The following is an 18,212-nucleotide window of genomic DNA, read 5'->3' as shown; positions in this document are numbered from 1 at the left end:
ATATAATATATATGAATAGAAGAGAAGATAAGAGAATAAAGAGAAATAATATAATATAATATTAATATGTAATTAATATTAACTATGACTAGAAGAAATGATAATATAATATAATATAATATTAATTAAATAATATAATATAATAGAAGCTAATATAATGATAAAATTTTATCAAAATGTTATCACTTTTACAAATAAATTTTTTAATTAATAAGGAAAATCAAAAAAGTTTAACCAAAGGATCTGTAGAAAAATATACGCTAGTTCCTCGACTCGAATATTTTTAAAATTTAGACTTTTATTTGCTTTGAATACAAAGCAAATAAAAGTATTCGGAACCGGTTTTTAAAAAGTGAAAAAACCGGGTTATTCGATATTCGAAAAATTAACATTAAGAAAAAACCGACACTGGTAAAGCAGAAAAAACCGGTTTTATAACCGGTTGAAAAATCGAGTCGATCACCCTAATACATACATACATACATACATACATACATACATACATACATACATACATACATACATACATACATACATACATACATACATACATACATACATACATACATACATACATACATACATACATACATACATACATACATACATACATACATACATACATACATACATACATACATACATACATACATACATACATACATACATACATACATACATAACAGGTGGCGCAAAAGTAAACTTTCGATGTTTTTTTGCTGTAATTAAAAAAAATGAAAAACTTTGATAGTCAGTAATATCCGCGTTCTGGAGCAGTGTAGCGTAACATTGTTTATTAACGAGTATTTCGCATGTGTTTACTACACAAATGTGAAAACAGAACTGACAATAGGGGCCAAGAAAATTTATAGCATTTTCTGATAGGAGGATTACTTTTACGCCACCTTGTACATACATACATATTTATTTAAGTCTATGGAAATATTCCTTACACACTTTTTAAAAATTTGAACATGTTTATAATATAAAATGTGTTACTTTTAATTGTTTAGATTATCGTAATAGTCATTGAGGGAAATGTTACTTATATGCCGTTTATACCAAAACAAAAACTAGTTGGTTTTTCGAAAACCAAATTTTAAAAACCAACGTGTTTATACCATCAGTTTTGGATTTAGCTTGTCATTTGCTGCACTTTTGCACTTTTTTACTTTCCACATCACAGGAATTTAATTTTTTCAATAAAATTAACAAAGAATAAATATTTTTGTTAACATAATTTGTTGAAATTTTAAAATTTTATTTTTTTTCGTTTTCCCAATTTCTTTTGTTTAATATATAAAAAAGCTAAATATTTTTTAAAATTAGTGTTGGAAAATGTGCTTTAAGTAATTTTAACTAGTTTTTGTTTCAGTTTTCAACAAAAACTAGTTGAAAATAGTTTTTAATTTGTATAGAAAAACCAAAGAAATTTTAGTAGTTTTTCAATCAAAAACCAAATAAAACCAAAAACTACTAGTTTTTAGTTGGTGTAAATGGCATATTATAAGAAATTCAGAGCAAACATTTCCATTTAAGAGATTTAACATAAATGGGACATTAAGCATTGTTCTGCGACTTTTCAACGCTGGTAAATTTAATAATGCAAGTCTTGTTGTGTACGATGGAAGTTCACTATAGTTCCGATATCATATTAGGAACTGTTTTTGAACTGATTCGATGTGGTAAATATGAACATTATAGTACGGGTCAAATACAACTGATCCATATTCCAATATCGGCCATACAAGTGAAGTAAATAATCGCTTAGTTATGAGCGGATCGTTAAATTCTTTTGACCAACGTTTAATAAAAGCCAAAACACCACGAGCTTTATTGACGGCCATTAATATGTGTTGAACAAAATTTAATTTTGTGTCCAGCAAAATTCCCAGATCAATAATGTTGTTTACTGAAATTAATTCAAAATTATTGATATTGTACGAATCTGTTTTATCAAGTCTCCTAGAAAAATGTATATGTTTGCGTTTTGCCAAGTTCAGTTCCATTAGATTTAGTTTACACCATCCGTAAAAGTTGTTCAAGTCGTTCTGAAGATAAATATGATCAGACGAATGTTTGAAACATAAAAATATTTTTACATCGTCGGCAAACATCAATATTTTAGAATATTTTATAGCATCGGGCAAATCGTTTATAAAAAGTAAGAACAAAATTGGACCAAGATGGCTTCCTTGTGGAACACCTGATTTGACCAAAATTGTTTTAGAAATGGTAGTATTGAATTTTATTGACTGCTTTCTATTTATCAAATATGATCTGAACCATATGTCGTATCAAAACCCAGAATATCCATTTTCTTTAACAAGAGTTGATGGTTGACTTTGTCGAAAGCTTTGCTGAAATCGGTATAAATGACATCGGTGTGTTGACCATTTACGAAACCTTCATTTACTAAAGTTGTTAGTTGAAGAATATTTGTCATAGCAGAAAATCCTTTGCGAAAACCATGTTGGACGGGTGTGAGTAAGGGAGATACTTGATGAACAAGGTAATCTGTCATACATTTTTCAAAGAGTTTATGAATTGCGTTAAGTTTAGCTATGCCTCTGTAGTTTATAATATTTGATTTGTTGCCAGACTTGAATAGAGGGATTATGTAAGAGTCTTTCCAAACTTTCGGAAAGTAGCCAAAACATAATATATAACGGGGTAGCTATTGCGTTTGCGCAATTTATAAGTACAAATGATGAAAATTATGATTTGAAGCATTTTAGACATTTAACGATGTGCGTATTGCTTATTAAAGATGTTGATATTGGTTGACTGCAGTGAATGTTAAGTGAAGCGACAAACTTTCCAAAATCGCAAGATAGACTACATTTGTTGCACATCAAATTATTCGCATGAAAAAACCATAATTTTTAGCAACTTTGAACAGAGTACCAGGCTTTACTGTAGATAAATAATTATCATACAATTTTATATTCAGCAAGTTATATTTCGCTCTGAGAAGAGAATAATTAGTATAGTCAACGGTTGTACCTGATATCTTGTATTTTCTATAAAGTTTATTTTTCATATTTTTTAAGGAAGATAGTTGTTTTGAACTCCAGGGTGGACCATACAATCATTCATATATTGATCCATGATTTTATAAAATGTTTCAATCATTTTATCAATTGAATTAGGCATACCATTTGGAATTGTCAACATTTGAAGCCAATTTGTATTATTTAAATAGTTGTTCAATTCTAGATAGTTAGCTCGTTTGAAACAGAATACTTTATTTTGCAGTTTATTTCAATTGTGGGGTGATAACGATCTTCAGGGAGTGTAAGTGGTTCAAAACGATTTATGGTACACTCATTTGGTGCATTAACAAATACCAAATCTAAAAGTTTACCAAATTACGTTAATTTGATATAGGCATAATTTCGAAATGTTGTTGTATACATCATCACTGTTATCGTCCGATCTTATGGGTACATAATTATTGAATTCAGTGGGGAATTACCAAGCTATTTGGGGTAAATTAAAATCACCTAGAACGAAAATGAAGTCAGCAGGATTAGTCTTTAGAGATACCATTTTAATAGCTGCAATGTGTTGTTGATAAATTAACAAATCTGATTGAGGAGGAATATATGAACAAGTAATAAAAACTTTAATTGAGTTCACTTTTATAACCACTGCTATAAACTCAATGTTATAGGGTAAATCAAGTTTTATTTCATCGGCCGAAAATTTGTTGGAAATAGCTATTAAAACACCACAGCGGTTGTTAACGTTATTCTATCACGGCGAAAAACATGAAAATTGTTGCATATTATTTCCGTGTTTGAAAAGGTATTATTAAGCCAGGCCTCAGTAACACAGAACACATGATGATTGAATCCAAATCTATCTTGATATAGTTTAGATGATTTCGTTTTCAATCCACGTACATATATGAAATAGGTTATCGGTGATATTACAGTGCACTCGCGGTAACGTGAACACCGTCTAACGTGAACACCGCCTAACGTGAACAAGATGTTTTTTACATTGACTACTCTGTAACGTGAACAAACACAGAAAGCTCTATAACGTGAACAATTTTTTTCACAATATATGTTTTCTAAGCATGTAGACAACATTGAAATACATTTATTAAATTCGAATTTTAAAATTTTGGGAATCTCCTTATATAAATGAATGTATATCCCCTAAATTATTTTGTTTATATGGCAAAGAAATTTGAAGTTATGAGTGTAAAAAAATCTAAATGTTTGCAGTTAAAAGAAAAGGCAGACATTTTAGATAGTTTGCAAAGAGGAACAAGTGTGACTAGTTTATCAAAAAAGTATAATGTCGCTAAGTCAACAATATGCAGTATTAAAAAGAAACAAGTAAGAAGTTATAGTCGGGCGACGCCGACCATATATTACCCTACACCTGTATACGAATAAAATGTGATGTGGTTTTCATAATAAAGCATTTAAGTTGAATTGTACCTTGCCTCAGATATACTAAAGCCATTTACAGTTTAATAAAACTGTGGATATTTCAGTAAAATTTTGATGGGGCTTTTTAGAGGGGCTAAGGGTCAAATGAGGCCCTATAATTAAAAATTTTATCAGGGTCATCAAGACTAGTATAGAACTTGGTTTTGCAGCTTTTTGTCGAGATACGAGTATATTAAGCATAATTATGAACTTAAAAGCCCTATTTGGCGGGTTCAATTCTATGGGTCCTAGGTGAAATAATGGACCGATGTTAACCATTTTCAATAGGCTTTGTCTACAGTACCATATGTGCCAAATTTCATTGAATTATCTCCAAAATTTCGACCTGTAGTTTGATTACAATGTTTACAACCCTTTTTGGGGGGTACAGTTGTATGGGGGCTAGGTGAAATAATGGACCGATCTTAACCATTTTCAATAGGGTTTGTCCCTGGGACAATAGAAGATCATGTACCAAATTTCATTCAATTATCTTCAAAATTGCGGCCTGTAGTTTTTATTACAAGGTTTACATGGACGGACGGACAGACGGACATAGCTAAACCGACTCAGAAAATGATTCTAAGCCGATTGGTATACTTTAAGGTGGGTATAGGACCAATATTATTGTGCGTTACAAACATCAGCACAAACACAATATACCCTCCCCACTAAAGTGGTGTAGGGTATAAAAAGAAGCAATTTTGCGTTGTGCAAACAACACATACCAAGGACCGGGAAAAAGACAAACTTTAAAATCATCAGAACTTCCAGTTAATGAAAAAACTCTTTACCGTTGGTTCCTCCGAATGCGTGATAGGAATTGGCCTGTAAGTGGTCTAATGTTAAAAGATAATGGATTTTAATAAAATTTTAGTTTTATATTATAATAATATAAATAATAATAAAAGAATATCACGCTCAAGTGTGTAAAATACAGATTTATAAATTAAAATTTCATATTTTTTTCATGAAATTTGACAATCGCTAACGTGAACAATTTCGCTAACATGAACTCCCTTGGTTTTAATTAGTTCACGTTACCGCGAGTGCACTGTATTTAGTTTTTTTTTATTGTTTGGCGAAGTGGGAGAAGTGCAATATTATTTGGTCGTTGGTTAACTTTATATTCATATTCACGAACAAGAACGTGATTTGGCCAGAATGATGGTTGAATCATGCAGTCGAACATTTCATACGGAACTGTTATTTTGAATGATCCCAGCAAAATCTTTGCTTACAATGATTACCATTAAGTACTTCATTAATGACTTACTTTGTAGGTAAAGTCTAAAAAAAATCAAAATAAAGAAACAAACAAAAATAAAACAGTTACTTTCTGTTTTTTCCTTTTTTTGTGCACACGATATCAAATGTCTATTTTTAGACAAACAGAAAATAAAATAGTATTTGTGTGTGAAAACTATTATTTGATGCACAATAAAACAACAAAGCAGTGGTGTAGTAAGAGTAGCATTCAACTGGTAGACGGAAGGTACTGAGTTCAACCCCAGTCTGTGTCGACTTTTTATTTTTATCTTTTCATAAATATTCTATAAATAACTCTACTAAAAAACAACTTATTTCCAACCAAATAATATTGACTTACTTTTGGAACATCTCAAACAAAAATAAGTACTTTTTCTAGTAGAATTGTAAGCACTTTACTCGATGAGTTCTGGTGATTTTTCTAGTGAATTTGTAAGCAAATATTTTGCTGGGATGTTATACTCCTTAGTTGCATTGATATCAACGTCTTGGCTAAGCTTTGATTTTATGTTGTAGTTTATGTCTTCGGCAGAAGTATCAAACGCGAAATGGGATAAGATAATTTGTTTTTAGGAGGAATAACTCGTAATTCTTTATGAACATTAGAATTTATTCCATTATTTATAACGACTTCAGCATAATTTAAATTATGCTGATTTACTGTTGGATTCTTCAGAAATGGCAGGTGCAGGTCCTGCACTGCAGGATTCAGATGTATAGATGTGACAGCATTATTTGGAGGGGCATCATTTACGGGAGCATTATTAACAGTGCCAGGGATTTGAGGTATTATGGAGTTGGAATTATTTAAAGTATTACAATTAGCAACAGGGGGTACAGAAAATGTAAAAAAGGTAAATAGGTAAAAGGTGAAGCAGCGAAAGGAGTAGCAGTAGAAGTTGTTGCTGTAGCTGTGGCTGTAGCAGTTGAGTTTGTAGCTGCACCATTATATTCAGTTGAAGGGATATACTGTTTATCCCTGGGTTTCCTTGATGATTTACGTCTATTCGGGGAGGATTGAGGCGGGGATTTTAATGCATCCAAAGATTTAAAGTCTTCAAAGAGTTTACCATATATAGAGATTCGATCAGAAAGTTCAGTAGCTTCGTCTTGAATTTCCATAAAACGGGTTTTAGTTCCTTAAAAAAACGGTACAGGCAGTACAGCACCAGTGAAGTTCGTTATGCTTTAAAAGTGATTCAGCAACAAGAACAGGTAAACCGCTACATTTAAAATGACAGAGGCCATGACATAGCCAGCAAGTTATCATCATCATTAGTAATGGCACAGTTTTTGTTGAGACAATTCATTATCATAATGTTGATGAAATGTTTTGTTGGGTTATTAAAATTTTGTTCAATAAAAATACAATAAATGGCGGTAACAAAATGACTTAGTGGTGACACAATATTGGTTGTATTTAATCGTAAGTCAATGTTATTATAAGCAGATGTTCCACGGTTGTAAAAAATATTAATATGTTATTTATAATTATATCAAACTTAATTATACTGATTTTTGGAAAGATAGTAGATAGTCCGGTTGTATAGGGGCTAGGGCAAAAATTGGTCCGATCCTTATAAAATTTAATGTCGGGATTTATTTTTATTTAAAACTTATTTGTGCCTAATTTCATCGTGGTACTAGTATTTATAAGTGAATTTTGGTCATTCAACTCATTTTCTGAAGGGGACTTTGTATGGGGGTTACGGTCATGACGAAAATTGACAGTGTTATTTATAATTATATTAAACCTAGTTGTGCCAATTTTTGGAAAGATAGTAGTATATTTGCCGTAGTTATGAGCTAAAAGGCGCAAATCGGTAGGTCCGGCTGTATGGCGGCTAGGGTAAAAATTGGTCCGATCCTTATAAAATTTAATGGCGAAATTTATATTTATATAAAATCTATTTGTGCCAACTTTCATCGATAATTATGAAACTCGACAGTGTTATTTATAATTATATCAAACTTAGTTGTGCCGAGTTTTGGAGAGATAGTAGTATATTTGACAAAGTTGTGAGCTAAAAGTCCCAAATCGGAAGGTCCGGTTATAGGGGGGCTAGGGCAAAACTTGGGCCGATCCTTATAAAATTTATTGTCAGGATTTATGTTTATATAAAACTTATTTGTGTCAAATTTCATCGTGATACTAGTGTTTATAAGAGAATTGCGGACATTCAAGTCATTTTCTGAAGGGGACTTTGTATGGGGGCTAGGGTCAAATAATGCCCGAGCCTTACGAAAATCACTGGAATTATTAAGACGTATATAAAACTAAATTTTGCCAATTTTTGTAGAGATAGTAGATCATTTAACATAATTATGAGGTCAAAAGCCCTATTCGGAGGGTCCGGTTGTATTTTTTCAATAGCGTTCGTCCATGGACCAAAAGAAGTGCACGTTCAAAATTTCATCAAATTATTTCAAAAATTGCGACCTGTAGAGTGCGCACAAAGTTTACATGGACACACAGACAGACGGACGGACATAGCTTAATCGACTCAGGTAGTTCTGAGCCGATTGGTATACTTTAAGGTGGGTGTAGGACCAATATTTCTGGGTGTTACAAACATCAGCACATACGCATACATACATACATGCATACATACACACATACATACATACATACATACATACATACATACATACATACATACATACATACATACATAAATAAATACATACAAACATACATACATAAATACATACAAACATACTTTAATTTTTATATATAGATACCAACCATAATTATATGAGAAAGTCGCCTTATAATGGGAAATAAAAACGTTTCGTTGCGGTTATAGACACAGCATTATGTGATTTATTAACAATATAAATTAATCTAAAAATAACATTTTATTGATACTGTTCATGTTTAGATGTTGTGCCAAATCCAAATTTTGAGGTTTCATCTAAGACACTTGGATCTTCATTTGGGGGCAAAGGATTGCGAAATTGTTCCGAAGAAAGTCTCGTAAATAAAATTCCAACTCCTTCAATCAAAGCCAATAAAACGCCGCCAATAATAGCACTTCCAGCCATAGCGGGAATACCTAAAAATAAAATTATGCATGAATTGATTTAATTTCCACAACAGTATTTTTGAAAATTAATTGTGAAGGAATAGATATTTCTAAAAGTATAGTGAATACAACTGAAAATCGGACATACACTATCGGACAAAATAAAGCATAAAAGTACATGCTATATCATTTCAGCGAAAAATGAAAATAAATGATTATTAAATATGGAAAATTATTTTTAATTCATTTAGTTAATATACAATACTACAAAAATAACAATAAACAAGTTAGAGTGCTTATTCGGCTATGCCGAATCTTAAATACCCTCCACCTCCACCATATCTTTATTCCTTAATGAAATAGGTCTGTTTACGTGGTTATCGGAAGTGGGCCTTATATTGGAGCTATGCCCAATCATTGAAAAGTTTATTTAAGAGTGATTTATGTATACACAAAACATATTCTTGTTGAATATTATTCCAATATTTTTTTTTTAATTACTTATGTGCAATTAAATAAAATATGTCTTTTGGTATTGTATAAACATAAAATGAAACATGTAGTGTCCTACACTAAGAGAAAATTCGTGCATTTAACTAATGATCAGATGTTCTTCATCGAATAAATGAAGTATTTTATTTGTATAATGAGCACAATGAAATCTTTCATTATACATTTTTTTTCGAAATCTTCATAATTCACTGTTCATATGAAATTGATATCATTAAAATTACCAAGTTCAAATTATTGCAAATTTTGAGAAAAAAAAGTATCACAAATAAATTTGTTTATACATAATAGCAATTAGCTTTCTTTACGCGTATAATTAAATATATTTTTATTAATATAAAAAAAAACAATTTGCATACATATTAATAAAACATTGAGTATTTATAATTAAATAAAATTTAATAATTAAAAAAATCTGCAAATGTAAAATTAAAGTGAATATAATAGTTGAATATTGTTTTCCAAAGGCAAATTGAAAGTGTTCCAAACTGATCAACCATCTTCTAGTAAAGTTCTGTATGCCAACCAAAAATTCGGTAATACTACTTAAGTTACAAACTGATAACTTATAATATATGTATGTCTATTTTTCCCTACAGCTCCTGATCTTTTTAAAATTTCCAAAAAATTAATGAAACTGCATTCCAGAATACAATGAATTATCTTCATTTATATTTTTTTAATTTTTCCTCTTTGCCCTTTATTCTTATGCACCCCTTGTTCTCATTTTTTATATTTTTTGCGAGTTTTAAATGTCCATGAACATTATTCACACATGCAATGAAAATTTTTCATAGATGCAGTGAAACAATCTTCGTTATAGAAATGTAAACACTATATTTGTTTTTGTAGACGCACACCTACATATTAATAGTTGTTATACCACTTTTTTAATTTTTGCTGACCACAAATAACTGTAAATTTAAAGTGCAAAGAGAGACAAGAAAAATCAATCACCAATTTTATTTGTATTGTAACTTCAGTGAATTAAAGTGCATGTGTTTCTAGTTAAAAAATATATCCATATTTTAAAAATAAAAAAAAAAAAAAAACAATTTGCATACATATTAATAAAACATTGAGTATTTATAATTAAATAAAATTTAATAATTAAAAAAATCTGCAAATGTAAAATTAAAGTGAATATAATAGTTGAATATTGTTTTCCAAAGGCGTATCATAATAATAAAGGCAAATTGAAAGTGTTCCAAACTGATCAACAATCTTCTAGTAAAGTTCTGTATGCCAACCAAAAATTCGGTAATACTACTTAAGTTACAAACTGATGACTTATAATATATGTATGTCTATTTTTCCCTACAGCTCCTGAAGACAACGCTGGAATTTGTTTACAAAGTTTAAAATACGATAACCTTTGTGTCGAAAATTTTAAGGCAACATAGTCTGCTTGTGTAAAATTTCATATAAACCAAATACATTCTGTACCTCGTTTCTGTAATTTTCTCGAATCGAGAGAAAACTTAAAATATAATAGTCTTCCAGTTTTTAACAGTGTGACTCAGAATATTTTTAAAATGTACTCATTAAAATCTAATAAGAAATTTTTAAATTTCTTGTATTCACCCTGTTTTACACAAGATGATCATAAATTTTTGGACAGATTTTCTCGATGCGAGAATTACAGAAACGGGGCACTGAATGCAAAAATATTAAGGAAGCTGCTACACAATGGCCACAGTACAGAGGATCGATTGATTCACAATTGGTAAGTATCTACAGTCCAAAAATATACTTACATACATATATGAGAACTTAAATATATATACATTAGACCGAGTCACAAAAAATGGTGCTTAAGTTACCCCCCTCAAAATATTCCCTGTTATGTAATCTGATGTTACCCAAAATATTTTCGGTTAAGTGCTGTCCATTCATGAGCTGGACAGTTTTCAAGAAAATATCGAATGGGGGACACGATTTTTCATGTTAAATTCATTATTTTACCCAGCTTCAAATAATCTTTGTTATGTTTTATAATGGATCCCAAAATTTTTCTAGTCTATCGATGACCGTTCGTGAGGTGGACCGTTTACAAAAAAGTCTCGTTTTAGTTTTTTTTTTTTAATTTTACAGTATTTCTTAAACAAAATATACAATATGTGGTATCATTTGAAAGGTTTTTTGAAGCTATGTCTAGTGGTGCGCAAAATTTGAAAAATTGTGCATATTTTTTTATTAGTGAAAAACCTAACAATTTTAAATATTTTGGAATATGACAATTATGAGCAGACGGTTATTTATGATTAATACATCATTGGACGCGGCTTTAAAGCCCCTTTTAAACGATACCCCATATTAGATATTTTGTTTCAAAACAAAAATTAAAAAAAAAAATTATTTGGTCCAGCTCAGGAACGGTTATTGTTTGACTTAAAATATTTTGGGAATCGTCATAAAACAAAGCAAGTTAAATTTTGAGAGGGATAACCAAAAACACGTTTTTGCTTTCCATACAGAGTGAGTCGGTCTAATATACATATATTCTTAAATATTATCCCCCTTATTCATAAACAACATTTTATTTTATAAAAGGCTCATAAAACAAAATTTCCATACGAAATTTGATTTATAAATCGTTTATAAAATGAAATTGCGTTTATGAATAAGGTGGTTTATATTTAAAATATTTTTATAACTTTATTTATTTTGTATACTGATTTACTTATTTATGCATTTATTATTTAATTTAATTACTTATTTATTTATTTACAGATTGATTTGGATTTTAAAATCATACAACGATACTACACAACGATCACAGAATGTGATCCCCAGCAATTCAATTATTTTCTTGGAATATTTTAATAATATTTTCTATTTATTTATTTGTAAGTGTGTATGTATGTAATTGTCTATTTTATTATTAAATTTAATATTTTTATGTACAGAAATACGTAAAATAAAATATCATAATATTATGATATAGTTTCATTAAATGTGAGAAAATTAGTCATTCATAATCATTTTACTAATGCAACTAAGTTGTTCAGTTCAGAGATTAAAATTACTAATATATTATTAACCAAAATGCACATTTTCTCATATTCATACGTATGTAATATTAAAATGTAAACATATTTTATCCAAATAATATATTTAATTGCTTCCATTTAAAATATTTGTAGTATTTTTGCGAAAAATATTTACCCATACAAGCTATTGCATATTGCTTACAGACAAATATAACATTTTTTCATAAGCAATATATTTCGCAGCAACTTGCTAACATATTTAAAATACCCACATATATTTTATATTGCTTGCCTATAATATCAAAATATTTTCCTATACAAATTATTCGTAGAAAAAAATATTCATGCCATGTCGGCAAAAATGTACGAACTTGAAATTTGCACAAGCAGATCATATATGTGACGACGAAGCTACTAAATAAAACCATAGTCGCGACTATGAGGTTGTAATATTTTTACTACAAATTTTAAATATTATTAAATATAGGAAATTATTTATGGTCTAAAATTTTACATTTTATGTTGGAATTGAAAGATTATAAAATGTGAGGAATGTATGCAAATAACCAAATATTAATTAGAAAATTATTGAAAACGTATGTAGCTATGTTTGTATAAATGTTTAATGTACATATGTATATTAAATTAATGTTTAATTTGTATGTGGAGTATTAAAATCTATTTATTTGTATTGATTGTAAAAGTTAATATAATAACAAATCTATTTATTTGTATTGATTGTAAAAGTTAATATAATTAGAAAAATTTATATAATTATAAAATATATGTGAAGATGCAAAAAATACAATTAATTTTTTACATGAAATGAATAATAAGTCAAACAGAGTTACAACAGATTTTCTCTCCAAAAACGTGACCTGATCGCGGTAGGAGCATACTTCGTATATTTTGATATTATGTGATAAATGTTGCTATTAGGTAAATATTTTACATATTATTGTTAAAGAATCATAATGTACATAGATTTAGTATTTCAAAAAGATGTAAAAAAGAAAAATTGGTTGAAAAATGTGAATGTTATTAAAAATTCGCCGGGCCATTAACGTGTCTCAGTTAACTTGATTAGGAAATGTGGAAAAAATTTTAACTTATTTTGGAAAATATTCTAATAAATCTATTTTATTGTATAAAATATATCTATATTTACTCGAATGGAAGCTTTTGTCCTTAAAAGATATCGGGAACCTTTTCTTAGCTATGATCAAAAAAATAATTTTTTACACGGCAGTTTCAAAACTCCATTTTCAGTTTTTTTTAAAATCTTTGTTAAACAAATTTTAAAATTTTTGAAATATCACCAGGGTATTTATGGTCAATAGATTAGGGAATAAAACAGTGAAAAAATTAGGTCAATACCTATTATATTTAAGCTTTACCTGCGATTTGAATTCTACGATTTTCGCGAAAAACTAATTTTTTTGTAATATTTTGGAAAATATGTCCTAATTTTTTACTGTTATACATTTTAAACAAAATATTTACGGAATATTATCTCTCAGATAATATAAAATATGCCCCTGTAGTTATATATAAATCAAGAAATCCTAAGGGTCCAATATATTCCCAAAGTTCATTAAATCAATTTTAATAATTCTCTATATAATTTTAAAAAATAAAGGGATTGAACTTTGGGAATATATTGGACCCAAGTGCTTTAAAGGGTTAATTTTAATTTTTTATTATTCTTATTTAAAATATCGAATCATATATTATAAATCTTGTAATTTTAGTAAATATAGCAAACAAATAAATAATATTTCGACATGTTTTAATAAGAATTTCCAAATATTGCTAAATTTTACCTTTGACCTCCAAATTTTACGACTTAGGAATTCCCGATTAATATATAACTTCAGGGACATATTTTATATTACCTGAGAGATAATATTCCGTAAATATTTTGTTTAAAATGTATAACAGTAAAGAATTAGGATCTATTTTGTAAAATATTACAGTTTTTCTCGAAATTCGCAGAATTCAAATCGCAGGTACAGCTTAACTATAAGAGGCATTGACCTATTTTTTCACTGTTTTATTCCTTAATCTATTGACCATAAATACGCTGATGATATTTCAAAAATTTTAAAATTTGATTAACAAAGATTTAAAAAACTGATAAAGGAGTTTTGAAACTGCCGTGTAAAAAATTATTTTTTTTTGATCATAGCTAAGAACATGTTCACGATATCTTTTAAGGACAAAAACTTATATTCGAGTAAATATAGATATATTTTATGTAATAAATAGTAATAAATAGATTTATTAGAATATTTTCCAAAATAAGTTAAATTTTTTCCCCATTTCCTAATCAAGTGATCTGAGACACGTTAATGGCCTGGGGAATTTTTAATAATATTCACAATTTTCAACCAATTTTTCTGTTTTAAATCTTTTTGAAATACTAAATCTATGTACATTATGAGTCTTTAACAATAATATGTAAAATATTTACCTAATAGCAAAATTTATCACATAATATCAAAATATACAAAGTATGCTCCTACAGCGACCAGGTCATGTTTTTGGAGACAAAATCTGTTGTAACTCTGTTTGACTTAAAAATTATGTATAAAATATAAATTATGAAGGGCAATATTTGCTTTGTTTAGAGGTACTAACCGTGTTTCTATTATTTACCGTTCTGGAGTTATAGCTTCATATGTTAGCTTTTTGTCCAAAAGTTTGGATTTTTTCAAAGCGAAGAGCGGCACTTGTTAACGTCTTTTAATCGAGCTCAAATTTCGGCTTTCGCAATATCTGGAAAGTGGAATCATTTTGTGGGGTTAAGACAAACAAGATTCCGACATTTTTTCTCCCCATATAAGATCCGGTCAGTCTAATGCACATACATACATAATTGTATGTATAACTGTCATTTCATGTAAAAACTTAATTGTATTTTTTGCATCTTCTAATACATATATTTTCTAGTTATATAAATTTTTCTAATTATATTAACTTTTACAATCAATACAAATAAATACATTTTAATACACCACATAAAAATTAAACATTAATTTAATATATCGTCATATGACATCCAAAAAGCCCAAAGTTACAAAAAAATCAAAATCGACTTTTTGATTGATTGTGATGCACCGTATCAAAATACGTGTTCCTGCTAAATTTAACACTCCTACAATTAAAATCAAGGTCCCTATCAAAGAAATTCTAAAAGGTTATGTTCTAAAATTACCTTAAAATTCATGAAAATTTTAAAATTCTTTTGAATTTTTAACTTTGAAACAAAAATGGCACTTTTAGCGAATCCTTGTAATTTAGAGATTATTTTCACAGTTTTAGAATTATATCAAAGAAAAATTTCCAATTTCCTAAAATCTTTATGAAAACAAAGAAGCCTTATGCCTTCCATGTTTCTGCCTATTTGACCAACAAAAACCGATTTGAATTTAGTTGAAAATGTTAAAACGTACTATTTTTTAATGTAACTTAGGCCCTTTTGGGTTTCAGAAAAAACAAATTCTCATAAACATTTATACAAACATCGCTACAGACGTTTTCAATAATTTTGTAATTAATATTTGGTTATTTTTGCATACATTCCTCACATTTTATAATCTTTCAATTCCAACATAAAATGTAAAATTTTAGACCATAAATAATTTCCTATATTAAATAATATTTAAAGTTTGTAGTAAAAATATTACAACCTCATAGTAGCGACTATTGTTTTGTTTAGTAGTTTCGTCGTCACATATATGCTTTGCTTGCGCAAATTTTAAGTTCGTACATTTTTGCCGGCATGGCATGAATATTTTTTACTACGAATAATTTGTGTAGGGAAATATTTTGATATTATAGGCAAGCAATATAAAATATATGTGGGTATTTTAAATATGTTAGCGAGTTGCTGCGAGATATATTGTATATGAAAAAAATTTATATTTGTCTGTAGCTGCAATATGCAATAGCTTGTATGGGTAAATATTTTTTTGCAAAAATACTACAAATATTTTGAACAGTACTATATTTTAAATATGGATATTTTTAAATATGAGGAAAATACATATATATTGCAAATTGAAAAATAGAAATATAAAAGCAATTACTAATATTTAAACTCTGGTTCAGTTAACGCAACAATTACATGATTTTAATGGAATAAAATAATTTTTGCAACGAAATTACTATATTCATTAAATTAAAATATAATTTCATTTTGTCAATGAAATAGTTTCACTTTTGAAATGAAAATGCTTCATGGCGTTTATGAAACATATTCATGGAACAAATATCAAATTTAATTTTATCAATGAAATAGTTTCACAGTCAAAAATGAACAAAACACTAATAAAACATTCTCCATTAATCCAATGAAGGGCTACGTTAGCTCGTAAATAATGAATAATTTCATTGATCAAGTGTTGAAATTCATATAAAAAGAGACTGTATGTTCCTTTTTATAATAATACTTTTTGAATTTTCTATAATAATATACACGCAGCTTCCTGAGTGTATAAAAATCTGTATGAAAGGAACTTCTGCTTGAAAATTTAACATGCACCATCCTTATTTAACTAAAATCTAAAAAAATAAATTTCTGTTACATTTTCGTTCTCCAACTGATATTTTTTGAGTTTCATGTAATATTAAAACTAGAATCAATCATTATTGATTGAAAATCTATGAAATATTGAACCTAGGAACCTGTATGAAAATCTATAAAAGGGGACTTTTTATACCCTCCAACACCATCAGTGGTGATAGAGGGTATATATGAGCAATTATCAAAGTTTTTTAATTTTAGAGTTAAAAAAATTTTTGATGGCACATCCAAAATATTTTGTGTGATTATAAACAGACCCTAATACGCGATGAATCCGTTCGCGTAATCATTTATTGAAAAAATCAAACATCAAACAAAATCATTATATTTGAAAAAATAATTGCACATAACTGTAAAAATAATTCAAATTCAGCGCATTAAATACATACCATAAGAGTTATTTTCAAAAATTTTAAAAGTACACAGTAAGACATTTCATTTCAGCATTTTTTTAAATTCTTGCTTATAGTTTTTTAAAAATCGCGAATTAGTAAAATTTAAAAAAACGTTAATATCTGAATTTTACGAGCTTGATTTATAAGGGAATGCAATTAAAAAATTATAGTTTGAAGGAATTAAATATTTATAGGGTGAAGTCTTGTGTATATAATCCTGTAAAAAAATTATTTGACATTTTATTCTTACCAAAGTTATTAACAATTTAGTTCAATTTCAATTAAAAAACTTGATATTGATATAACTTTGTCATTCCGTGTGTAACACCAAGAAATATTCATCTGAGACCCAATAAAGTACATATATTCTGGTTCCTTATCAAATTCTGAGTCGATTTAGCTATGTCCGTCTGTCCGTCCGTCTGTCTGTGTAAAACACGCCCAGGTAAAAACGAAGCTAAATAAATTAATGAAATTCGACCAAAATATTCACAATTGTCCTAGGCAGTTTGGTATTGAAAATGAGCAAAATCGGTTCACATGGGGAGAAGTTATGAATCAAAATTTAAAATAACTCCGAAAAATTTACTCCCATACACCGAAAGTCCCCACCCGAAAGTCACTTAAACGCTCATAACTCACTAATATATCAAGATATCGATACAAACGCCCCTAAATTATTACCTAATTAAGATATTTATACGATATTACTTTTGTATACAGAAATGTTACCGTGAATTTTTTTTCCGATCGGTCTACAATTGGACATAGCTCCCAACAATGTCTTCTGCCGAAAATCCCTTAAACGCATATAACTCATTAATTAATTAAGATACACTCCCGCTGACTTAAATAGGTTAACTGTTTTGTTTACATTAAAATTTATTTTTTGCAAAAAATAATGGACTAATTAGTAATATTAAAATTGTAAATAATAACATGATGTCTTAGGTATCACTATTAAGACAAAAATTAGCACAATA

The 18,212-nt window shown here is 28.5% G+C and overlaps 1 protein-coding gene across 3 annotated transcripts in view; it reads right to left on the bottom strand.

Moving 5' to 3' along the window:
• Window positions 1–8,512: 8,512 nt before the first annotated feature.
• Window positions 8,513–18,212, bottom strand: part of LOC119601877 (mitochondrial import inner membrane translocase subunit Tim17-A) — an 87,129-nt gene continuing 77,429 nt past the window's right edge. For all 3 annotated transcript variants that reach the window (XM_037953111.1, XM_037953113.1, XM_037953110.1), the window contains exon 4: window positions 8,513–8,773. In XM_037953111.1, coding sequence (XP_037809039.1) covers window positions 8,577–8,773 — 197 coding nt within the window. In that variant the 3' untranslated portion in view covers window positions 8,513–8,576. The remainder of the gene's footprint in view (window positions 8,774–18,212) is intronic.

The sequence above is a fragment of the Lucilia sericata genome, unplaced genomic scaffold, assembly GCF_015586225.1.
Source record: "Lucilia sericata isolate MDLA Ls3-8-SP2 unplaced genomic scaffold, ASM1558622v1 Contig000195F_arrow, whole genome shotgun sequence".
Lineage (NCBI taxonomy): Eukaryota > Metazoa > Arthropoda > Insecta > Diptera > Calliphoridae > Lucilia > Lucilia sericata.
The sequence above is the reverse complement of the archived record's forward strand: the minus strand, read 5'-3'. Positions and strand labels throughout refer to the sequence as shown.